This window comes from Protopterus annectens, chromosome 14.part0 (genome assembly GCF_019279795.1).
Source record: "Protopterus annectens isolate FY-2018-M chromosome 14.part0, PAN1.0, whole genome shotgun sequence".
NCBI lineage: Eukaryota > Metazoa > Chordata > Ceratodontiformes > Protopteridae > Protopterus > Protopterus annectens.
The window spans coordinates 983,784,891-983,811,824 of NC_056748.1; the positions used below are offsets into that span (position 1 = coordinate 983,784,891).

The window sequence follows — 26,934 nt, forward strand, 5'->3', positions numbered from 1 at the left end:
TCCTAAGTGCAAATCTATCTTTGTGGAATATTAAATATGGAGTACTGCAGGATAAGGCCTGAAGTTTAGATATGCTTTTGGTAGACATAAAAAGAAGTTATGTACTCACCATAGTGTTCCATGTGAGTTGTTCATCGTGCCTTCATTCTTACAGATGAGTTCGGAGCCGATCCTTGGCTCCGAGTTGGCCAACTACAAAGCTCGAGGTCTTCAGACAGCTCGAGGCCAAGTCCCTATCCCATGATGCACCTTGAGTTACCTCACATCTTGTTTGCTGCCTCTAATAACACCATATGCCATTCTGTCACTTTTTAAGGTAAAAACCACTGGAAAAACAAAGCAACCATGATAAAACATGAATCTCGGTCCATGAAAAAACCTGGCGGGAGTAGGAGGGTGGGAAGTAAGAATGAAGGCGAGATGAACAACTCACATGGAACGTTATGGTGAGTACATAACTTCTTTATGTGAAGTTGTTCTATCTTGCCGTTCATTCTTACAGATGGGCAGCATCCCAAGCACCATCTTTCTCAGGTGGCTCACAGGAGTATGTTTCTGAGGACAGTAGAACCAAAGGAGGCCCTGTCGACTTTGCAATGAGTGATAAAGGTATGAGGCTTTAACCAAGTGGCTGCTGCACAAACATTGTCTATTAGTAGCCTAGCTGAAAAAGTAGAAGTTGTGGACACAGCTCTGGTTGAATGAGCCTTAGTTTTGTGTTGCAGAGGTAAATTGGCCGCTGAGTAAGTGAAAGTGATGCAATTAGATAACCATTTTGATAGAGTTGTTTTTGCCACAGGCATACCTTTTCTAGAATCTGAAAAGGAGACAAAAAGTTGTTCAGATCTTCTGAATTCTTTGGTTCTACCTAGGTAAAATCTGAGTTGTCTGTGAACATCAAGTTTGTGCAGCATATACTCCAAATTGTTGGTGTGTTTAGGGAAAAACACTGGTAAAACTATAGCTTGGTTAAGGTTAGCTTCAGTACAAACTTTAGTTAAGAATGAAGGATTTGTCCGCAGTGAAACTCTGTCAGCATGAAAAACCAAATACGGAGGTTTTATGGACAAAGCTCGTAGTTCTGAAACTCTTTGAGCAGACGTGATGGCTACTAAAAAGATAGCCTTCCAAGACAAAAATTTCAAATCACATGAAGACGATGGCTCAAACGGTGGGGGAATAATGCGTAAGAGCATAAAATTTAGGTTCCAGGGTGTATAAGGGGATTTAACTGGTGGTCTAAGATGGAAAGTCCCTTTGAGAAAGGCTTTGGATAGCTTGTCTGACATTATGTTAAAGCCTTCAGTACCAAGATGAAAATTAGGGATGGCAGCAAGCTGCACATGAATTGTCGCTGTTGCCACTCCTTTGCTGAAAAGCATAGTCAAAAATTCTAATATAGAGGAAATAGAGGCTTGGTAAGAGTCAATGTTATTCTGAGAAGACTATATGGAAAATCTCTTCCATTATGAGGTACAACTTCCTAGTAGAGGATTTATGAGAATATATTAATATATGCTGCATTTTATTTGAGAGGTTATGGAACATGGCTATGTTGGGAATTGGAGCAGCCAAGCTGTCGATTTTAGGGACTGAAGGGAGGGATGAACAGCCCCTGACTAGTGCATCATAAGGTCCGGAACTGGGTCTAGAATCCAAGGCTCTTCCAAAAGATGAGGTCGAAGGAAGGGGAACCAAATCTGACGAGGCCAATGAGGGGCTATTAGAATGATGGTCCTTCCCAGGGCTTTGGCTTTCTGTAATACTTTGGGTATCAGGGGAATTGGTGGAAATGCATAAAGGAGACCCGGAGGCCAATCATGTACGAGTGCATCCCTTGGGGAATCTCCCGGAGGGGGAATCAGGGCAAAGTAGCTTCTGCATTTTGTGTTCATGGGGGATGCAAAGAGATTGCAGCAAGACTGGCCCCATTTGCGGAATATTCTTTCCGCTATTTCTTTTTTGAGGGACCACTCGTGAGGCAACAAAATTGCCCTGCTCAATTTGTCTGCAATCACGTTGGATTTCCCCGGGATGTATGTTGCTATCAGAAAGCACTGGGCAGATGTAGCCCACTGTCATACTCTTAGGGCCTCTCGACAAAGGGGATAGGACCTGGTTCCTCCTTGTTCAAGTATCAGACCACCGACATGTTGTCTGTCTGAATCGCAATTGTCCCCAGAGGGAGAGAGTCCTGAAAGTACTGCAATGCCAAGAGTACTGTTCTCATCTCCAGGACATTGATATGCAGATGCGTCTCTTGTTCAGTCCATGTGACTTGGGCTGTTCTTCCCTGAAAACGCCCCCCCACACACCCGATCAGGGAAGCGTCCGTGGTCACAGTGGCCGATGGTGAGGGTAGGATAAAAGGACGACCTATCGTTACCTGGAGAGAGATCAACCACCACCGAAGATCCTTTTTGCATGTGTTTGTTAGAATAATGAGATGTGACATTGGGAGCTCTTGATAAGACCACTGCGTGAACAGAAGTCATTGCAGAATCCGCATGTGCATATGACCTAATGGAATTGCTATTACTGCAGTTGCCATCATACCCAATAATTTTAGCATTTCTGAGGCGGCACCTTGTCTCTGGAAATGACATTCAGAATTTGCTGACGAAGTACTGATATCCCTTCTACAGGAAGTGGTGGTGGTGGTGCCCAAATATGCTCCGATTAAAAACGATATGTTGCGATGGCGACAAGGCAGATTTTTCTGAGTTTATGGTAATCCCGAGTTGATTGCAAAGATTAAGTGTAGTGTCCCTGGCTTGTATAAGCTGATGCCTGGTGGTGGCAGAGAGGAGACAATTGTCTAGGTACGGAAACACCTGGAATCACAAACGCCTCAGGTGAGCCGTGACCACTGCCATACATTTGGTGAACACTCTGGGGGCTTTAGTGAGACTAAAGGGCAGGGCTTGAAACTGAAAGTGATTGGCTCCCAGCCGTAAGTGCAGATGATCCCTGGATGGTCTGGCCATTTTTATGTGGTAGTACTCATCCTGGATATCTATCGAACACATCCAATTGAGGATGGACAGAGGAAGAAGTTTCTGACATCTCCTTTTTGGTAGCTGCCGCCACCACCATGGCATCAAGAGGCACTCCCTTTGTGAGAAAGGTCTTATCGTGAGAGGCAGAAATAAATTTATTGGGCCTCCTAAGGACAGGCTCCGTGGTGTCCGGAGACTCCCACGCCCTTCGTGAGACCAGCTCCATAAGCTCATCGAAGGGCGGAGACACCCAAGAGGTGGAGGGTTGAGACCCAAAAGCTTTCAGGAGGACCGACTCATCATCAGTGGGGTTGGTGGCTGCTTTAGGATTTCAAAGATATCTGAAAATGAGATATCTTCAGAGGGGGACCATAGGGACCCTTCTGATTCATCCAAGTTGGTGTCAGATGTGATAGACTCCTATGGGGAGTCTGGATGCTTCCTCTTGAAAATTCTCTTCCTGAGAACCTCATCAGTGGGAGCTTCTGGCGAGGTCTCAGAAGAGCAGGGACCACCCAATGGGGCTTCCTGAGGCTCAGGGTCTCTATGCTTCAAAGGGATCTGTGAAGCAGAAGTAGACACAGGTGCTTTTAGGGAAGATGTAGTTGGTCCTGAAGTTGCAGATGTCCTGTGGGACATTACTCTCCTCATGGCCTCAAAAGCACCTCTGCTCTGGTGGGAAGGAACTGCTGGATCCAAAGAAACAGATGATTCCTTTGGCACCGGAACAGTGGGCTCTGATCCAGAGGTAGGAGCCAAACTCATCCGAGCCAAAGCCCCAAAAGGCAAAGTCAGAACCGAAAGGTTGGTCCGACTATCCTCCCCAAACCCAACCGGTGAGTGTCGGCCCCTAGACTCCTCGATGGGTACCGAGGAAGTTTGAGTAATCGGAACCAATGCCACTGGCGCAGGCATCGGTTCCGAAGGCTCCACAATCATCAGGTCCATCTCCCCGGCTCTGATGGATAGGTATGGCTCAGAGGAGGAAAAGAAGTAGATGGAGGAACAGTTTTCAGTTCCGAAACCACTTGGGTCGGAGAAGATAAAAATCTGGCAAGTGCCGGTGCCTGTAACAACTTCTGCACCACATGATCCACATCCAAATCCAACAGGCTTATTGAAGACCGAGAAGAATGGATCGAGTGTAGAACCAACTGTAGGATCAGTGACTTTAGTACTGTAGAGACCAGTTCCAAGACTGGGGACTGGCTCCGGAAAAAAAAAGACGCTTGGCTCTGAAGACTGTGGAGCCGATGTCGATAATTTTATTGATGATGGATCCAAGCTCCAAAGAAGAAGATTTTGGGGATTTACTAGTTTTGTCATGGTCAGCCATTGCTTCTTGGAAAGATGATTTTTAAAAGTCCTCTGTCAATTAGCTTTCTTTTTCTTTCATGTATGACATGGCTACTGAAAGAATGGCAGATGGAGCAGCTCTCTTGCAAATGCAAAGCATCCAGACAGTAAACACAATTGACATGACTATCAGTCACAGACACTTTTTGTCCACACTTTGGACATTTTTTAAACCCAGACTTGGGTTGCTTTTCCTTATCCTGATCAGCCACAATGAAGTTTGCTGAAAAAATATCAAACTACACACACAAGTTAACAACTTTCACAACTACACTACAAGTGAAAAACTATCAGTCAACACACACACCAGTACTGAACTGTAATTAGCCCTTACAACACACGGGCTCTATAAAGACAAAAGAGTCTAATTATAAGAATTGAAAAAAATCTTAATTAGCACACTACTATATTAAACAGTAATTAGCCCTAAAACAAAACGGGCTCTATAAATCCTAACTACTATCACTAATAGCACTCTGTTATAACTACAATTACTTCTATTCTACCAAAAGGCGCACCAGAAAGGGAGGGGAGATAGTAAAGGCCTAACAAAAAAACAGCCCTGAAATGCTATAAATAGGTAGGTAATATACAATATTTAAATGTTATGAAAAATATGAAGAAAAAGCTAACTACAATGTTGTAACTACAAGATAAAACTATACTGTCCCGAGCTGTGAGTAAACCTCCGATCTGTTGCAGCGGCAAACTAGATCTGAGGTAACTCAAAATGCATCATGGGATAGGGACTTGGCCTTGAGCTGTCTGAAGACCTCGAGCTTTGTAGTTGGCCGACTTGGAGCCGAGGACTGGCTCCGAACCCATCTGTAAGAATGAACGGCGAGATACAACAACTTCATATTAGCCACTAAAAATAAAGTTTTCCAAGATAAAAACTTTAAGTCACAAGTCGCTGATGGTTCAAAGGGGGATGAAGTAAGGGACTGTAGGACTAATGTTAGATCCCAAGGAGGAACTGGTTCTTAAAATGGGGGTCTTAACATCAGGAGCCCCTTTACGATTGTTTGCAAAGATTGTGGGACATTAAAGGTGAGCCATTGAATCCCATATGAAAGTTCGAGATTGCCGCCAGATGAACTTTAATAGTTTAATTGCCAGATTGATAGAGGTTGGGCTAAGAAATCCAAAACCTTGTGAACTGGGGTCAAATAAGGATCAAGTCTGTTGTTGAGAGCCCAGTTCACAAATTTTCCCATTTACTTTGGTAAAGTTTCCTAGCTGAAGGTTTGTGATAAGCCACAATTATTTGATGGACAGGAGAGGATAGTGAAGGATGCCTGGCAATCATGGGAATTGCAGAAGCCACGCAGTGAGATTGAGATGTTGGGGATTCAGATGAACCATGCCTTCTGGATGGGACAGCACATCTGGAGTTAGGTACAGAATCTATGGCTTCCGAAGAAGGTGAGGCCAAAGGAAGGGAAACCAAACCTGTTGAAGCAAAAAAGGAGCAATGAGGATTATTGAGTTCTCTGTCCTCCTGGCTTTCTTTAGAAATTGCGATATCAAGGGAGTTGGAGGAAAGGCATAGAGAAGACTGGGGGCCAATCGTGAAGGACAGCATCTATGGGTGACTCCCTCAGTGGGGGAATTAGGGCAAAGTAACTTCTGCACTTGTTTAAGGGTGAGGCAAAGAGATTGCAACAAGATTGTCCCCAGTGACGAAAAATCTTGTTCACCGCCACAGGATTCAGAGACCACTAGTGAGGCATGAGAATAGTTCTGCTCAGCTTGTCCGCTATCATGTTGGAGCTCCCCGGAATGTGTGTTGCTATGAGGAAGCGGTTGGAAGAAATCGCCCATTGCCAAACTCTGAGGGCTTCCTGACACAATGGCTAAGATTTGGTTCCCCCTTGTTTGTTGATATACCAGACCACTGACATGTTGTTTGTTTGAATTGCTACTGTTTCTTGAGGAAGAGCATCCTGAAAGGCTTGCAACACTAAAAGCAATGTCCTCATCTCTAGAATACTGATGTAAAAGTTGGCCTCTAGTTGGGACCATGTGCCTTGGACTGCTCTTCCCAGATAATGCCCTCCACACCCTATCTGGGGAGCATCTGTAGTTATTGTGGCTTGGGGTTGGGGAAGAATGAAAGGTTGCCGAAGAGAATCTGATTGGAGTGGAGCCACCACATAAGATCTCGTTTGCAGCGATTTGTAACAACGATTAGGTAAGACACTGGCTAGTGCATCAGAGACCACTGGGACACAAGTAACCACTGCAGGATTCGGATGTGATATTTTGCTAAGGGAACAAGAGTTATTGCTGCTGCCATAGAGCCTATCACTTTAAGGACTAATTTTGCTGGTACTCTGTTGTTTCTTATAATTTAAGAAACTTGGGATCTGATGTGTTGCAGTCTTTCTGGATGAAGAGAAGTGATTTCTGTGACAGTATCTAAGCGGGATCCGATGAAGTCTAAGAACTGAGAAGGTTGTAGGCTTGACTTTTCAAAATTTACTGTTATGCCTAGAGATGTGCAGAGGTGTAGAGTGTAATCTCTTGCTTGTTCTAACTGATGCCTGGTGGTAGCGGTAAAGAGACAGTCATCGAGTTATGGAAAAACTTGAAAGCCCTGCAGTCTGAGATGAGCTGCAACCACTGCCATGCATTTGGTAAACACCCAGGGGGCTGTGGTGAGTCCAAAGGGCAGTGTTCTAAATTGGAAATGACTGGCTCCCAGCTGGAAGCGCAGAAACCTCCTGGAGCATTTGTCCATTTTTATATGGTAATAAGCATCCTAGAGGTCTACCGAGCACATCCAATCGCCTTTTTCCAAGAATGGAAGTATCGACTGTACAGAGACCATCTGGAATTTGGTTTTCTGAACTGCCTTGTTGAACTGGCTGAGATCCAAGATAGGTCTCCAGTCCCCTGTTTTTTTGGGCACTAAAAAGATCCTCGAGTAAAATCTGGATCCTGTTTGGTCTGGTGGGACTTTTTGGATGACTCTTTTGTCCAGACGTTTTTGAATTTCTATGACTACTGCTTCCCTTTGACTGGGTGGAACATCCAGAAGTTTTTTCTGGGTCATTGGGGGTAACAATAGTGGGATTCTGTAAACTCTGGACATTGTTCCCTGCACCCATTTGTCCGTAGTTAATATTTGCCAGGCAGATTGGTGCAGATAAAGTCATTCCCTGACTGCCTCCAGAGGAGGGCAATCAGGCCCCCATTCAAGGGTGCTAATAGGATACCAGAGAAAAATTCTCTGGACCCTTGGTTTTGCTGTCCATTTCGGCCTCTAGGACGGCGTCTTCCATTACTTCCCCCTCTGCCTAAAGGGAAAGTCTTTGCCATGTGAATCCTGGAAAGACCCTTTGGATTTTTAAAACCACAGTCTTCCACTTCTCTGGTTCCTACAGTAAGGCCACTGAGGAGTGGAGAAACATATGCCAAGGGCAAAACGGGTCTTGCCATCTTTCTCACACATGGCTAAAGTGTCTTTTACCTTGGGACCAAAAAGGGTGGATCCATCACGTGGAGCGTTGCCGAATGATGGTTTAAATGGCTCCGCAAAGTCACACAAGTGCATCCAAGAGTGCCTTCTAATGGCTCTGCCTGAAACCGCTGCTCTAGTCATCCCTTCAGCTGCATGAGCAATCAGCCTCATGGACGAGTCAGAAATTGCATCAAGGGTTGCTAGCTGAGAGGCAACTTTATCCCGTACCCTTTCAGCTACTGCTCCTGAGAGGGTATCCGAGAGCTCCTTGATTAGATCCCTCTGTAAGTTTGTAAAGTACGCCATATAATTCAAGGACCTAACAGCGAAGGTCATTGAAGCTTAAACGTGCTTCCCAAACCTATCCAAATTCTGAGAATCCATGTTAGGAGAATGGATAGATGGAATTTCCGCAGCAAGTTCCTTCTTCGTGGCTGCCGTTATCACCATGGTGGCTCATCCTTGGGGGCTGATAGGATACGTTCAGGCCTCTTGGGGATCAGCTCAATGGAGTCAGGCATCTTCCATGAACACTCAGTGATCAACTTAATGAGATCGTCAGTGGGTGGAGAGATCCAAGAAGTAGAGGGTTGGGCATGAGAAGCCTCCAGGTATACAGATTCTTCCAGGGATGGCTGGATGGAAGACCAGTCACTACTCTGTTTCAGGATTTCTAGGATGTCCCCAAAGGAAACACCATCAGGGGATGACCTGGGGGAACCTTCTCCTTCATCAAAATCGGTATCTTCAGTGAAAGACTCCTCAGGGGAGTCTAAGTGCTTCCTCTTGCACTTCTTCTTTGCAGGTACTTCCTTGGGGGGATGATCTGGAAAGTGTAAGAAGAGGAAACCACCAAAGTGGGCCTATCCTGGAAACTTTTGTGCCCTCTGTTCTGGGGATGAGATGGATGGCCGCTCAGGTCGAGGGGATCTAGAAACTAGTCCCGACAGGGATGGGACAGACTGATTCCCAATGGACAAAGCCTTCTCCATGATCTGGAAGGCTGGCCCCCCTGTAAAGGGATGGGAGCCCAGAACAAAATAGACTCCTTCAGAACTGGGGTCACACCCCGTACCGAGGAGGTGACCTCCAAAGTAGAAGCCTGGGATGATCCTACAATGGCCGAGGTACCAACAGACATGGATATCTCTGAAGTTAATGCAACCAACACCTGCACCCTGGACCCAGCCAGAGAGTCTCGACCCCAGGAGGCCTCCTGTGCCAAAAGCCTGGAGTAGCTCAAGACAGCTCTTGGAACTGTAAAAGAGGATGCTTCTGGAACCGAGACAGTCAACGCTGGGAGTGTCACATCCACGAACTCCAATGACTCGACAGGAATTGAAGGAAGAGGAATGGCTGGTGTCGTGGGTAGGCTGGTTCCAACACTGGAGTGGCTTGGAACCGAGGACAATACCCTTGCTGTCACGAGCTGATCCACCAGTCTCATAATGTCGACCTCCAAGAGACTCTTAGTTGATCAAATTGAAGCTGTTGAAGAAGACCTAGGGGATCTCACTTTGAGGAAAGGGCTTGGTGGCCTATCTTAAAGGGATCAATAGTTGGTGAATATTGTGTTCTTGGGAGCAAAGGCAGCTTTGACTGTTCCGATACTGAAATCTTTGTGGTTGCCGAGGAAGTTGCTGTCGACTCCAATAATTTTCTAGGTGCCGAGTCAGATGTACCTTTTGGTACCGAAGAACTCTTTGGCACCAAATGTCCTTTAGAAACCTTCTTGGATGGTTCTGAGGTATTTGGAAGTGAAGAAGGTCTTTTACTACTACTGGAAGAGGATGATGATGAAATGCTGGCTTAAGTTCTGAACCCAAAAATGGCCTCTTCGAAATCAGATTTTAAAAGTCCCCTGAGTATCAGTTTGTTTTTTCACTCAGTAAGTCTATGGGTAGAAAAGCCATGACAGACTGAACAACTTTCTTGTAAGTGGATTTTCCCCAAACAATATACACAAAGGGTATGCCCGTCAGAGTTGGGCATTTTACCCTGACATTTCTGACAACTTTTAAATCCAGAGGTGCCTTTAGAGGATTTAGCAGGAGAAAAGTGTTTTCCACCATAATCACAAACGTGTACACACACACAAACACACACACACAAAGAGAAGAAGGGATAGAAATAAAGACTTTTTTTTTTGAAGAGAGTAAGAAGGAAAGGGGTAGGAAATACCAAAAACAATGGTATTTAAGATATACCTTAAAAGTTAAGGGATGTACCAAAGGTGGTACTTGAGGAACTACCAACGGTAAGAAGAAAAATGAGAAAAATACACAATCATGCTAATAAGAAGCTAAAACGAGAGGAGCGGGTAGACAGTAGAAAAACTATTATGAAAAGAAAATATTGAAAAAGAGATTTTAAATAGACAAAAATATCAGAATAAGCCAAGGCACGAGAAAAAAGGTTGAACACGTCTGACATCTGAAGCGGCAAATGTGATCTAAAGTAATTTTATGAGAAGCAATATGAGTAGAGCCTGGCTCGAGAGTTTGGAAGGAGCAAGCTGAAGTAAATGGCCGAGTCGGTTCTGAGGGTCTGAACCGAGCCCACAGTCAAGGACTAAGTGAAGATTGCCAACATCAGATCATATGTTTTCTCTTGTGTGAGTTAGCCTGGACAGGAGTAATTTATGGGGCTTAGCTTCACATTTCATATAGGCTAAAATTAAAGTGGTAATATTACGTTTCACGTTGTTTGAGCTGGATTTGTCAGAATCTCTTTGGTCTTGCATGTGTTTTTATTTAGTTTTACTCCTAGTTTGGTTTGGTATATATGGTGTTACTGACAGTGTTATGGAGTATCTATGGAAGGGAAGATGAGATTGCCACCTGGTATTTTGAATTTAATAATAGAGGCCAGAACAAATGCGACTAGAAGAAAGGAGTTAATAAGTAAATCTTACAAGGCTTTGCTAAAGCATAAGAGGCACAGAAATGTAAGACTAGAAAGGGATTGGAATGACAAACTAAGTCAGCCTCAGATATGCAATAAAATCAAGAAAATTGTATTTTTTATATAGAAGCATCTGCACAAATATTTCTATACTCCAGCAGAATGACAGAATATTTCTGGGTATGTTTTGGTCATGTGTGGGAGATGTAATAAGGAAAAGATGGGTTTATGGGAGCATATCTTTTAAGAATAAGTATATCCACACCTATCTAAACTGGATATCAGTAGTACGGTAACGAGACTCTTTGGGAATGATCACCAAATTACAAAGAGCATGTTTCTCTTTGTTGAAGTAAAAAGGTTGGTACTCTTCCTGACAGGTGGTTGCTCTAATACTAGGAGTGACAAAAAAGGCAATTACTAAAAAATGGAAAAACAGGGGCAAACTCGCAGTACAGGAAGTAAAGAAAATAATGGAGGAGATAAGAAGGTTGGAACTTGGCATGGTGATAGTAAGAAGAAAATTCCTGCCGCAAAAAAGTTGTATATGGACAGGATGAAAGCCGAAGAAGAACTGACAGGGCTGGAAAGTTAGGGCAAAGGTGCAGAATGAAAATGTACCAAGGCTCAGTTTCATTCTTGAATCTGTAGGGATACAGAACTCGATTTGGCCTAATTTGTATAAAGTTAATGTCATGTTATGTCAAGGTTCATATGTAAAGGCTAGACTAGCTGCCCTTGTGGGCCATTTCAAGCCTAGGCAATTTCCTTTTTTGTGCTTGAAATAACCTATCCCATTTGGTTATTGACTGGCCTTACCAATCCCATGGTCAGTAATTGTATATTACGACTTATGAGAATAACTGGACTCATAGCACAGATAATTTGTGGGGACTCATGAATGGGATAAAGCATCTAGGAGCTGCCTCTGTTCATTAGTAGTAGACGGAGAAGTAACAGGGCACATTTTCTGTTTTCCACCAATATATCTAAGTTGCACCTGAAAATGGACACATAAGAACTTTGTTTTATGTGCATGGGGAGTCTGTACCACAGCAGCAGTATCCTCTGTGAAATATACCTGTCCCTCCAAATCATTCTGTTGATGTTACAGAAGAGGTTTAGATCAACAGACTGCGTATTTCTGATGCCATATGACTTGGTGACGTGCAGTAAATCCATCAGTAATTTTCAGAGGAAACCTTGTAGCCAGGCACATGCAATTTCTTAGCCTACTGTAGGATACAGCACACAGTGATAGGGCGTTGAGTCAGTCCATGTAGGACATGTTGTTTAGTTCTTGTATCCTTTTAGTAAGTTATCTTTTTGGCCATTCGAGTTGTTGCATGTGCCTAGATGGTTACATGCCAATGAGGCATTATATTCAATGACTAACCTAATGAGGGCTGAGTAAAGGTGGACAATGACATCTGGACATCTAGTCACAATAACTTTGTCTATAAGCTGTACAATATAGAAATATTTTCTTATGACAGTGGATATATGTTGTTCAAATATGAGGTCACTGTCAACATACGTTTCCAAATCTCAAACAAATGGGTCAACCCTGAGGGGTGTATTGCTAATGTGGTAGTTCCCTGGGATAGATGACTTCCCAAGGGATACAATAATGCATTTTTGTCATTTAGTTTCATTACATCATTTTAACACCAGTTATTTATTTGAGACAAACTTTCCTGCAGGGTGGATACATAATTTGGAGATTCAATGACTGCTTCTAGCATACAGTCATTTGCAAACTTAGTCAGTTACAGAAAACAAAAACACTATGTCAAATTACCAGACTATCGAGCTGAAACCTATGAATGACTGAAAATGCATTTTTTATGGCACCTTAAATTCAGGCTTACAATTTATTTACCTGTATCATCTTACAAAGAGAAATGTTAAAATATTTCCTTAAAAAAATATGTAGCTGCAAAACTAAGAAGCAGGCGTAAATCTAACTTCTTTTCTGGGTCTCCATTTCTTTATGATCACTCAACATGGGATAGAGAGGTAAAATGTCCTTCTCTGAATCAAAATATACTTACCCTCACTATTCCATCAGTACTTCCGGCAATTATAACACTGTGGGAATCCCACTCATTCAGTTCACTGAAGCAGCAGCACAGAATATACTCATCAGGTCCACAGGCTGTATTAATGTTGGCTATTGCTTGTCCATTGACTGTCCAAATGTATAAATGGGCACCAGCACAAGAGACTATGTCACCCTGTAATTAAAGAATCCCAGATTAAATCAGACAAGCCAGTCACAATCAATACATAAAATATACCATCGGTCAGATGTGTCACAAAATATTATTAATGTGGGAGCTAGTGATAAAAAATTGAATGCATTGTTTTAAGATAACCCAAGGTAATTTACTATACATACATACATATATTTCAAGCACAAGCAATAATGCCGTTCTAGCTTGCCAATATAAAAAAACAGTTATTCCCATAATATGTGTCCAGGATAGGTTTGCTTTAATGTAATTTGGCAGCCTACTCCATGCATCTACTACTCTGTCAGAGAACCAATTAATACACTTCTCATTCTTATAGATATGTTGTCTGATGATTCTCTACTACTTTCTGATAAACCCAAACATTCCCACAGGTACTTGTCTCTAAAGGCCTCAAAAACCTGAATGTGGTCTCCTCTTGTATATCTATATGAGACACTGTACAACTTTAGATATTGTAGACTTCCATAATACCTTACATTTTCACATCCACGGATGTCCGTGTATTTCCAATCTACTCTTTCCAGTTTACTCATATTTATTTTCTTATAAGGTTTCCATATTGTTATTCCATACTCAAGTTTGGGTAAAAAGGTCACACAGACAAACCAAGCAGTAAAAACTACAAGAAAAATCTAGCCAAGCTAGAGTTTCCACTATCTGATTCCCTAAACCTCTTGTATTAGAGGCAAATGAGATATATGCAAATAATCCCTTAAGGACATCAGGTGATACTGCTATATGGCAGTTCTGAATGCCCATTACTTTTTTTCTTTTTAAGTCTGTAATGGACAAATTCAGGCCAATGGGGTTTGGCTTTATTGGCCTGAATTTATCCATTACAGATTTAAAAAGAAAAAAAAAAGTCATTGGCATTTAAAACAGCCATACAGCTGAAACACCTGATGTCCTTTAGGGGTCATTTGCATATATCCCATGTGCATCTAATACTCAAGTTTGGGTCTAACATAACTAACAAACAATGATTTCCATAATTTCTGAATTCCTAGATTTTATAAATCTTTTTATACAACCTATAGTTCTATAACTATTATTAACCAACTGGTTGATATGATTAGAAAAACTCAAAGCTGGATCTACAGATATACCCAGGTCCTTAAATACATCTACAGTTTCAATCACTGTGTGCTGTATTCACCTTTCAGTTTATGTCTCCCAAATCTTGTATCCTTAACTTTTTTTTTTCAAATGTAATATTTATTTTTTCAAAAAAAGAGAGGTACAAAAAAAAGAAGCTTGATGCGTACACACATTTTGATGATACTTATGAACATAATCCTAATTTTTACAGTAGATTTACATTTTTAAGTGAGATATAATAAAAGTATGTGAGTGTACACTAATGAAGGAGTATCATAACATTGCACTCATAACTATTTACAAATATTTACAATTTAATGTCACATCAATATTTACATTATGAAAAGATTCAAAAGAAAAGAAGTAAAAGCAAAATGTGAAATTGTCTTTAAATTTCAGTTTTAGACCTTTATTTATACAGTACAATTTGGTTCTAGAATTAAACACATATAAAACTGTTGGGTGCTTAGAATATAATATAGGAAAATGTCTTTTTAATCTTTAAGTATCATGTCTAGGAGATATCCCCAAAAGTTCTGAAAGTAAGATCAGTTTTTTTTGGCTTTTAGTGATCAACTTATGCGAAGATATGTATTTAGATGCTATATTTTTAAAGTTTTCCCACATGACATGTGTCAGGCTAGTTTTTGGCAATGTATTTAATTAGTGCATATATTGTTATCAGAACATGTTTGTACAATCCTGTAAGTTTTTTGGTATTATATGAAGAATTGCAGTTTCCCAGGATAGTGTAGTTTTCTCATACCCCATTTTGTCAAGTTTAGTTTTTAATGAACACCATAGTTTATATGCAGAATGGACACATTTGTGAAACTTTTGAATTAAAATTGTTTAAGTCAACAGGTGTGTAATATGCATTGTTATTAATCATGACTTGGGTATAAAGTTTTTAAAGGATGCAAATTTAAAAGTGTTTTGTATTGCTTGAGCTTTTTGATTAATGCTAATATCTTTGTTTTTCTCATTTCAATATTTGGAGAATACAAGTGAGAATTGGAATCTGATTGTCAATATTAATTTATAGACATTTTACAACATTTTTGTTTTATGTGATTGGAGTTTTAGGATTGTATGAGTAGTATTTATATCTTGTTCATTGGCCATTAGCTTAGGAAATTTTTCATTTATTAGTATTCTGATCTACGTATGATGTCATATTTGTTTGATAGTCCTAGTTTAACTCTTACATCTGTTAACTTATAATTGTGTAGTTGGTATATTTCCCATACCATAATGTTGGTATATTTCCCATACCATAATGTTTTTGATTTGAGCGTAGTTATACAGGTTTAAAATTTGATTTTTTTAGTTTTAGGTTTGGGTTGAAATGTATGGGTTGTAAGAGTTCAAGGACATTTTCTAAATGCAAGGAAGACATTAATTTATAAAATATAGTGATTTTGTGTTTAATCACTGAATGGATTTTATTTTTTTTATGTTTTCCTGATTTATATATGGAATTGTTCTGGGATTTTATGCGATAATACCAGATTTTAAACCCAGTTTGGTGACCACTCTTGGTTTATTGGGTTGTAGTTTGATACCTGAATTATTCTATTAGCAAAAATAATGTCATAATAAAGTTTAAAGGGTGGTAGTCCAATACCACCATTTTCTTTGGGTAGTGTAAGTTTATTGTAGCACATTCTAGTAGATTTTGGGTACCATATAAAATTTGAGAGCACAGCTTTCATTTTAGAGAAAAGTTTGTTTGGGATGTTTAAATTAATAGCATTCATTTGGTATAGAATTTTTGGTAAAATATTCATTTTTATAATGACAGCTTTAGATAGAAAAGAGAGGTTAATATTTTTCCATCGAGAAATATCTTGTTCAATAGTTGCCCATGTTTTTTGTAGATTTTCTTTCAGCATCTCTTTGTATGTTTAAAATTTATTCCTAAATATTTCAATGAGTAATTAATTTTAATTGAGTTGGCTGGAAAATAGAATTATTTGTGCCCAAGAAGATTTACAGGGAAGATAGAGAATGTGGATGTACTGACTTCAAAGTTCATTACATCTGAAATTTGTCTGTATTCGGTAGTTCGAAATAGATATTTAGATCATCAGAGAAGGCTGTAATTTTTAAATTAATATTCTGAATTATTGGTATGTGATGGAAGATTTTGTGGGCTATGAGAGGAAATAAGACTTCTATATAAAGATTAAAGAGATAAGGAGAGAGAGGACAGGCCTGTCTAATTCCATTAGAAATTTTTAGTGGTTTAGATTGTCCTTTATTTATATGAAGTGTTGTAGATGCATTATTGTAAATTATTTTAATAATGTTGATAAATTCCTGGGGTATAGTAAAACAGCTGAGAGTTTTAAAAAGAAAGGTTAAGTTGACTTTACTGAAGCCTTTACATGTGTCTAGGGCTAAAGCATATCTTGGATGCTTATCTTTTGCCAAGAGTTGAATTATTGTATCTAATGTAATTGTATTATCATAGACCTGTATTTGCTTTATAAAACTTAATTGCTCAGGAGATATTATAGAAGATAAAACTTTTTGAATTCTATTTGCTAAAACTGAGGCTGGGATTTTGATATATATATATATATATATATATATAAGCAATAGTCTATAATTATACGGGTTAGTTTTATCAGAATTTGGTTTAGGAATAAATAAGGTTTTTGAGTTAATATACAGATCTGAAATGCCATGTATAAAGATGTAGTTAAATACTAGTAACAACATGGATGATACGGTCAGGATATTTTTTTTTTAAATCCAGCTGTAAAGCCATCCGGCTCGGAAGCTTTGCTTATTTTTAGTTTGTCAGTTGCTAATTTGACTTCCTCTAATGTGAGGGGTGCCTTAAGGGATTTGTTTTGCCTTTCATTTATAAGTGGGAATTTTAGGTTATTTAAGAAATTATCATATTGTTCTGGACATAACTTATTTTGTGGGTTATATATGTCATTGTATATTTCTTCAAAAGCTTTAATAATATTCAAGTTCGTATGTAGTGTTTTACCATAATAATTTATTTCTGATATTCTAGGAGGGGTATTTTGTGGCATTTATATCTCTTGCTAATATTTTTGAAGGCATATGAGCCCATTCTGCATATCTATAAAGTAGCTTTAATTCTGGAATGGAATAATTTTGTGAGTGTAGTGAGTAGAGCTGTTTTTGAAGGCTTTACAAGGTGTCGTCTAACTTACTGATGTAATTTCTTTGAAGTTCATCTTCCACTTTTTTAATTTGTTCTTCCAATTTATATTTCTTGTCATTTTGTCTTTTACACAACAATGCTTTTTGTATTAAAATGTCTCTTATTACTGATTTTGTTGCAGTACATTGTAAGCTATATCGCTGTTAGTAATGTCAGTTCTTAGCTGGCTAAGAATATTAGTAATTTCGTGTGTTATTTCTTTTCTTTAAATTAAGTTTGAGTTTAGGGTCCAGTTTGAATAATTATAGTTTATATATTTTGATTTAGGGTTATTTATTTCAAGTGAAATTTTTGAGTGGTCAGAGACAGATCTAGGATCTACTTTATAATTAATCCCATGGATTGACAGAAATTCAAATATCAAGAAATAGTCAATTCTTGACCATGACTTATAACAAGCAGAAAAATATGTGTATTTGCTTATTAATGCATCATCCTTGTTCAGAGAATAAGGATCAAACAGATTAAAATTGTTTACTAGCTCTTCCAAAGCTATTTGGGTTGTCTGACTGTTTTTCCTATGTGATCTACCTCTTGTTGAGTCAATTAACATATTCCAGTCACCACCTATAAGACAATGAGACTTAGGGAATTACATTAGTATATTATATATTTCATATACAAAATTCTGTTGGTTTATGCATGGACCATACATATATTTAAGAAAAGAAAAGGTTTATTATAAGGGGGGATAAGAGCAAACAAAATATCATCATCTTCCATTTATATCTGATTTGTGATTCAGAATTTCACTTTGAAATGATTTTTTAATTATAATTGCTGTTTTCTTCTGAAGTTGTGTTATTTGCAGCTGATATTATATGTTTAATCCAATTTTTTGTTTTGTCCTTATCCCATTGTTCATTACACGTGTGTTTCCTGAAGGAAGATGATACTAGATTTAGCTTGAAAAATTAGGTGCATAAGTAAGTTTTTCTTTTTTGTATCTTGAAGGCAGTTGATGTTCCACAAATCAATTATTACCATTCCTTCTAATTTGTCCTATCTGTATGTTATTTCCATGTTTAACAATTCTCATATCCTTTCGAATAGCATTTATAATAACAGTTTGTATTATATATTTTTTCATTGATGTGACATCCTTGCCACTCAAATCCACCCAGTGCCTAACCACTTATACCCGTCTGCTCTAAAAGAAAGAAACAACTAACAATGTTAAACATTGTATACAATTTACGATTCTGACAACCATTATAGTGTAACAAGTAAGGGTAATATAATAACATTTAATTTTCCCAAGCAACAGTAGTCATTAAGCAACACACATTAAATTCCATGAACTCCTAACAATGAAAGAGAAGAAATATTAATTATATTCTAACCAACTAAAGAAATTTATTTTTGCTTTATCTTTTCACATTTAGTATTGTTTATAAGAGAGGGTTGACAAACGTCATTTGTAAATTGGCAAGTTGTCTCTTATAATTTGAGTAGCCAGTGCTTATGCAAACCAAGTAATATAGTATACACAGTTGCACAAAAACCAAAGTACCATTTGAACATGCTGAGATGTTGTATAGTCCACCAGCTATTTAGTTTGTTTATGCATTTTTCCTTCTTTGTTTCTTTTTTCCTTTCCTCCTTTTTTCTCTTTTTCCTGTTTCACATTGTTTCCTTTTAATTTTATCATTTTTATGTTTTCATCAGTGAGACTATAATGGTTTATTTTCCCTGATATCATGTATTTTATTACTAAATAAAGTAAACACAGTGCATGTGGTTATTAGAGTTAGCATTACTAATTCTGTCCCTCTAATAACAGGTATTTATAGTACCACTGGAAACCACAGAGAGACATAATAGTTGCAGTAGAATATTTTAAAGCACTTATACAACAAAGTTTAGATGCAAACTCAGAAGCAAATATCACATAATATCAAATATCACACATAATGTCAAAGATGACCTCAGTCACTATCCACTTTTGAATTATGAGAAGATGATTATTTATATGACATGGAGAGATTCCCCCCCATGACGCGCATAGCTCATGGATTTAAGTGGATGATTATTTACTGAGTTAACTTTTGTCAGACCAGCGGTTTTGGTGGCTGATCCTTAAAGAGAATCTTGCCTTACAAAGGTGAAAGTTAGTGGAACAATTGGGCAGTATTTTTATACTGTTGTGAAAATGATTAATTTCTTCAATCTTGCTGTGTAATACACTTGTTCGCTTGTTTCCTGAAAGGGAGAGGGTTGAGTTGATGCAAGCAAGGAGATGTTTTCAATCCTTGAATGGTAGAAGGCAACTTGCAAACAGATATAGAAAATACAAACTATTAAAAAGCTGCACAGTACTCCAGCATTTGGTATAAAAGAAAGAGGTCTTGACCATCTCCCAGATGAAATTAATAGTTTGAGCACTGGAGAATTCAGTTGGGAGAGGTTAGGAATGCGAGGCTGTCAACAACATTCATCCTGTGGCATGGAAGTGGTCTTACTGTTGTAATATCAGTACCTGCTGAGAGAGAGGTGAAGAACATGCACTGTAAAAGTCGGGGATGTGTTTTGGCTCTGCCAAGCTGTAGTTGCATTATTCGCTTTTATGGGACATATTAAGTAATGTGCATGTTCACCGAAGTAGGCATAGTAGACCTTTATGTATGTAATTGTGCAAGTCAGTCATTGGGAGGGGGTTATGGGTATTAGTGAGAAACCATGCAGGCTGCCTAGATTATGTCCTCATGATCATTGCAAAAATTATATTCTGGTATATTTAGTTTTGTATTTAAATTGTTCAAAAAGAGAAAGTAGTAACCGCAGGTCACCAAGGAGGGTAGAAAGCCAAAGAAACCAATTCATATATGTTTTTGAATAACAGAGAGTTATGGCAGCACAAAAAAGTACCTGTTAGCTGCTCTTTATTCGGCCCAAAGTAGCAAACATCATCCAGTTTGGTTTATGCTGGCATGATGAAGGTTTTCCCAGTATTTTTGTTGCGCTGGTGCCGCTCCGATATGCCTTTTCAGTATTCTCGGGAGGTAGCAGAGGAAAGAAAAAATAACAGAGTAGCTTTTAGGTGTAATGCGAGCAGCTTCAATATTACGTAAGCGGAATAACTTCATCTCACAGGAGAGTGTGCATTCTGGCATTTCCTGGGTCATTTAGAATTTCACAATGATGGAGAGACCAAGGTATATACTTTATTGTTTTATATTTTTTTATGACAGCAAGAAGAGGTTTATACCTTAAGTCAACTGTTACCATTGGTGAACTGAGTTAGGATAAGAAAAACATTACGGCTGCATCAACTGTTTGGCGTTTCATTGAAAGTTTTAACAAAAGCCGATTTAGCTTCTTCCAGTGAGCCCACTCGAAATCTGTGTTCTTTATGTTGGAAAATTAGCAAAGCTGGATATTTCATTTGGAATCTAATATTTTTTTTAATTAAATAGACGGAATAAGGAGATAGCAACTGCCTTTGTTGTTTAATCTGAACTGGTAAATCTTGAGCTTTAGTTATCTTATAACCTCTCCAGATGATAGATTTGTTTAAGTTTAGCTACTGTAATAACTGCTTGTGCGCATGGGAAGCATTCAAGATTCTTATATATATTTGCCTGGGTGTGCCGATAGTTTGAGTTTTACAGAGTGAGTGGTGGGTTTTTTCAATAGTAATATCATTTGCAAAGTCTTAATTTTCCAGAATAACCTCCAAGATTTCTTTTATGACTGTAGATAGTTGAGCTTGTTCAAACTTTTCAGGGACACCACTGAGTTGGCTTCTAAGCCTCAAGGTCGATTATTTTTTGTTGTAGTTCTTTTACGGAATCCATACTTGCATCTAAATTCTTTTGAAGCTGGTCAAGTCTTAGTTCATTGTTTAGTACTTTTTCTTCATTTTGTTCCAGTCTCATTATGATTTGTTCTAGGTTGTTACCAAATGGGTTTAGTTTTGTTGAGAAGTTTTGTATCTCTGACTGTAACCGTTGCAGTGCCAGCTTCAGTTCCTCTAAGCTGCACGGTTGTTCTTGCTTGCATTTTTTGTGCATCTTGTTGCGACTTGCTTGTTCTCTGCCTTTTAGTAATAAGATCTTTATCAGGTGAGGCAATTTGAGCTAACTTAGTCTTTGATGTCTGTGCATCCATTTGCTCCATTACATCTGTCATTTTGAGAGTTTTTCTTCTTCTATTATTTATTTTTTTTAATTATGATCTTTATGAAAGGATAAGGCTGGCAACATGTGGCAGAGATCCTGATGGATGGTAGATCAAATTATTTTATAATTTCAAATAGTTAGCGAGCAATAATGATTGCTAGTCAGTTGAAATAAAGTTTTAACTGATATTTGCTATTTTTTATTGACTTTTAGCAATCAATGTTCGGATTTATGGTTAGACAGTCATAAGAGTAAGAGGAGTAGCTGGAAATGCGTGCTCACTGACCAGAGACCATCCTGGAAAACTCATATGCTTAGTTTTTGATGTATTTCTTAGCATAATATTCTCCCATGCTTAAATGGTCAATTTAGTCAAGTTATTTTGTAGACATACCCTATCTGTAACACATGTAATCAGGTACACATTTTGAAGTTATCTGCATACAGACTGTAGAACAGCTCAGATGATAAAAGATAGATCTCAAAGATACAATCTAAACAAGTATGGGCCTAGGATAAAGTCCTGTGGGACACCTTGACTGAACCCAAGAATTTCACCTGTCCAATTGCTGTATGACACTTGCCATGTCCTGTCTTTAAGTCATGCAGCTATACATCTTACCAAGAGCTCATCAATACCTAGTTGTTCTAACTACTTATTATAACATAAACATTATACTGAAGCTGCATGTCATTTCTTTATGGCTTGATCACTCAGGATGTATGTGCCAATAATTATAACATTATATATAAAGCAGGAGTATTCTTACGTCTATATGAATGGTAAGGCTGGTCAAAATATATCAATGACAAATGTACTCCTGATTAAGTTTTCTTGTAATTTTATCAGCATTCAATGCTGAAATACAAACTACACAGATGTGTATCAAGATGAAAACATCTGCGTTTTAAGGGCAAGACAGTTATACACTCATATACATTTGTGCATAAGAAAACATTACTTTGAAGGCAACTGAATTTAAAAACACAGACTAGAATATCACTTTTCTGAGGGTCACAATCAATATCAAGCCATCACCACAGCTATGAAGCAGATAACACTACTGATATCCAACAAATACAAACAAGCCTAGACATTTGTGAAGGCAGGAAGGCTGTGGATGTGAGCCCTGACCATCTGCAAGGTGTCAAAGTAAATGTTCTTCTTCTTTCGGCTTTTCCCGGTTAGGGGTCGCCACAGTGGAACTCTGGTCCGCTAATGGTTGGCAGTAGATTTTTACGGTGCCAAGGTGCCAGACCGACACCCAACCTTCAATGAAGGTACGCCCATTCACGCATATCTTTTGAACGCCACTTGGCCGCGGGGAGGACAGGTAAATAAAGACTGATAATGGGGTGAAGGAGCACACAGATCAGTGCAATCAGGTAAAAGAGTTTTCTGTAATAAGAAGTATGAACTATGGCTGTATGAGGACAAATGATGACCTATCTGGAATGAGAAAAAGCAGACAAAAATGTCTGACAATTAAAGGATGCCTGATGTTCAGCCAGTGAAGACATTTCACAGAAAGTTAAGCTTCTATGTAAAATGCCCTGGCACTCTCAAAACTCATTCAAATGATGGCTGTTAAAATATAGACTACGATTTGAAATGTTGCAAATATTTTATCAAGATATTAAACTACTGTATCTATTTCATGTGAGGCTATAGAAAGGGGTCCCCTTCAGAATATCAAAAGCCCATATCAGTGAAACCGATTTCATCGAGATGACAATATAAAATCTTCATTTATGCGAAACCCATTCTCTCCAGGTCAGGTCTTTTGAGTGTGTACTTTTAATTTCCAGTGGGTGTGGCTTGAGCCTTTAAAAAGTGAAGTTATTGACTTACATTTCAAACAAATACTCATATATCTGGAACCATAAGTGTTAAAAGAAAGCTGTAAATGGCTAACTGTTCAGGATACATTTTTATTTATTTATTTTATTTGACATTTGTTAACTGGGAAAGTCCGACTTGGAACGAAGCCAATTTTCAGCGGAGGCCCAGGGAGAAATGCTCTAGATGCATGTCTTGGTAATTAAAAAAAGTAACTAAATTAACCTTTACATTTGTGGCATCATTCAGTCCGATGTTTTAAACTGGCTTTTATAAGCCAAAATAAAGGCAGTGATATTAATTTTGTAATGTTGTATACACAGTTTATGATATCTCAATAACCATTCAAAAAACAACACATACTGCTAGCAGGAGTGTCTTCATACAGCTATGAGCTTTCATATGAGCCTATGCAATTCTGTCAGTGTTACCTGAATATTGAGATATTTAGAAAAATATGAAAATTATTATAATACAAATAAACAGTATACAAATAATATTCAGTATCTTTTTAACTGCATTAGACAGTAGCAAATATCAATACAGTTATGTTTGCCATCATGTATGCTTCAAGATAAAATCTTTTGATACCTTGTATGTAGCACGGTTTTGGAATTACTAATGCAAATATGAATAAGCAATATTTGACGCCTAGAGGCACAGTAGGAGTTAACTGCAGAAATGCCTGGAGGCGCACTCGGCTCTAATGACAGTGAAAACGTTCATCGGGAAGGTAACCACTTTGCTACCGTGGAGGTATTAGCCCTTTCCCCATGATAATGCGATCTTGTTGTTGGTATATATAGTTGGGTGGATGTGGGGGGCAAAGCCCCCACTTTGGTGGGTTTTAATCATGCTGTGTTTATGTTGTCCTGGTGGCCAAGTGGTTACTTTCCTGGTGAACGTTTTCACTGGTTTAAGGTTTCACGTAAATGAAGATTCAATACTGTCATCTCCATTAAATGTTTTTTGCTGATATGGGTTTTCAATATTCTGAAGGGGACCCATAGAAAGTATGAATTCTGCTACTGGCAATCAAGAGTAATCAATAAAAGCTAATAAGCACATTTTGATATTTCCTTCCCCATACAAATCATGTCTTTCTTGGACATGTTGATACGTTTTACTTATTTATTTTGCTTTTGTTTACCGAATTTGTCTGACTACGTCAAAAATCCCTTTTAGCAGAGGACCAGGGAGAAAAGGTCTGACATATTATAAACAATTTTTAAACAGACATTCATTACTATACGTGAACAGACATTAAGTAACATATATTAACAATTAATCATTCGATAATTAGATTACATTCCTATGAAATAAACAAAACTACTACATATAAAAATATTTATGCATTTAGTAAATGGTGAACACTGAGCATCTGAAGAGGTGTATTAGTGAATTTGTGAAACAAGTAATAGATCTTGTGATTAGTGATTAAAAATTCAAAAAAATTGAAGAAAAGGAAGGAACTTGGTAAAGAAGAAAATGTTAATATTGTAGGTAAGAGGTGGGACATTAGGCATGTTCAGAGACAATTATATACGACTATCATAATTTTTACATTAGAAGCATAAATGGGTGGCAAGAAGTGTTGCAACATTGTTTATATGGTCCAGCGATACTAGTACACCTATTCAGGTATTGGAGAAAACTGGTTGTGGGGCATAGAATTTTGGGTGAGGAAGATTAAAGTGGCATTTATTCTGGAGGTATATAACAGCAGATCCATTAATTCGATGCGTGAGGATGTATGTATGCTTTACACGAGTTTACATTATGAATGGATTTGAGTGGCAGTGGGAAGTAGTTCCATAGTTTAGCTATACAGTTTGAATATAGTGACGTGATTATAGAAATTACCGTTTTTTTTTTCTGCAGAGTAAAATGCTACTGAGGGAGTAGTATTGTATGAAGTTATATACTGCTGGGAATCTCCTTGCTTATAGAGAAATTTTTGTACTGTAGTTATCTGAAAAACAGCAAGGTGATGATTTGGCTATTTTATTATAACATTGCTTAAGTCTGGGTTGTTTTGAGACTTGAAGATTGGGTCAGGATAGAAGACAGATGGCAGTAAGAAAAGAAGGCTATACATCTTCAAGCCAAGTCACTGTGGTAGGTTTTACTCTGTATAATGTACCTAGTTTTTGATGATTTTTTTAATCACTTGTTATACATGGTAGTCAAATTTCAAATGGTCATCTATGACAACACTCAGTAATATTATGTAGTTTACTTGTTCTATCATGGTGTTGTTGGCAGAGGCAATAACCTGGACCAATGGTTGGGAAATCAGAAATTGACTGCAGGTCTGGCCTCCATGTCTCTGAAAAGTCAGACAGGATGCTCAAACTAACATACCCCCCCACATTACCTCTAGAAACTTCATAACTAACATACCCCCCCTCCTAATAAATGCCCACAATACATAGGGACAAAAATGGGCTGGATCCCATGGCCCTGGTTATTATTTATTTATTTATTTTTAATGTTAGAATTAGTTATGAATTATTTAGTCATGTTTCAATTAATAAGAAGGTAAGGTCTTGGACTTTACAGAAAATTTTAGCACAGCAGATTAGAGTGGAGTCATCAGTGAATTGAATTACAGTCGCATTTTTGTAGCAGTTTTGGGGACAATGATGAATATGTTGAAAAATATGAGGCCTAATACAGATCCTTGTGAGACCTCAATAGTTATTTGCAAGAAGGTGAAGAAATTATTTTCCATTTCATTGCTTGTGCCTTGTTTTATAGGTAGCTAAGGAACCACTACACTGAAGAGTTGGACAGCCCAAAAGATAAGACTTTATCTAAGAGTTTCTGATAGAAGACAGTATCAAAAGCTTCAGATAAATCTAGGATGATGGTGAAGATTACATCTCTGGCATTTCTATGGGTGCTAGCTGCATTAACAAAGTTCGCTACAGCAGTAGGTGTGGTGGGACAAGGACAGAAGCCATGTTGGGTTGAAGACAGAAGCTGGTTATGTGCTAGACAGTTGAAAAGCTGTGTATGGATGCATTCTTCAAATATTTTTGATAGGAGAGGGAAAATGGCAATTGGCTTGTAGCCTGAAAGAAAAAGAGTTATGTACTTAACATAACTTGACATCTATGTTACCCTATGTCACAATTCATCACTTACATGACATCAGATCTGAGACAGCAGCTTTACAGACAGCTTCTAGGCTCGAGCCTCTCCGACTCCCATGATCCATTGCTGCCCTCTAACCCCTCAGATCGAGTTTGACCTAAGCTAGAAAGAAGCTACGGAAGACCTTGACTACCAGATAGGACATCTCCACATCCTCTAGATCCTACAGGATGGGGGACGGAGGGAGGGACAGTGATGAATAGTGACATAGGATAACACAGATGCCATGTTATAGTAAGTAGATAACTCTTTATCTGATGTTATCCATGTCACTATTCCTCACTCTTGGGTCAGAGTCCCCAGCTAACCTACATCCTGGGCAGCCTCATGGAAGGACATGCCAAAGAACTGTGGAGATGAAGGAAGCCATATTCCTGGACACAATGTCAAGTGTGTAGTCACTAACTAACTAACAAAAGTGTGAGGAGAAAACTAGGTGGCTGCCGCACAAATCTCTTCCATGGAATGACATGCACTAGGCAGCTGACATAGCCACTGACCTAACGGAACGAACTCTGATTGGCC

At 38.6% G+C, this 26,934-nt stretch overlaps 1 protein-coding gene across 1 annotated transcript in view; it reads right to left on the reverse strand.

Annotated features, from left to right (window-relative positions):
* Nucleotides 1-26,934, reverse strand: part of WDFY4 (WDFY family member 4) — a 4,454,583-nt gene that overhangs the window by 277,693 nt on the left and 4,149,956 nt on the right. The window contains exon 56 of the mRNA XM_044055648.1: nt 12,780-12,962. Within this exon, the coding sequence (XP_043911583.1) occupies nt 12,780-12,962 (183 nt within the window). The remainder of the gene's footprint in view (nt 1-12,779; nt 12,963-26,934) is intronic.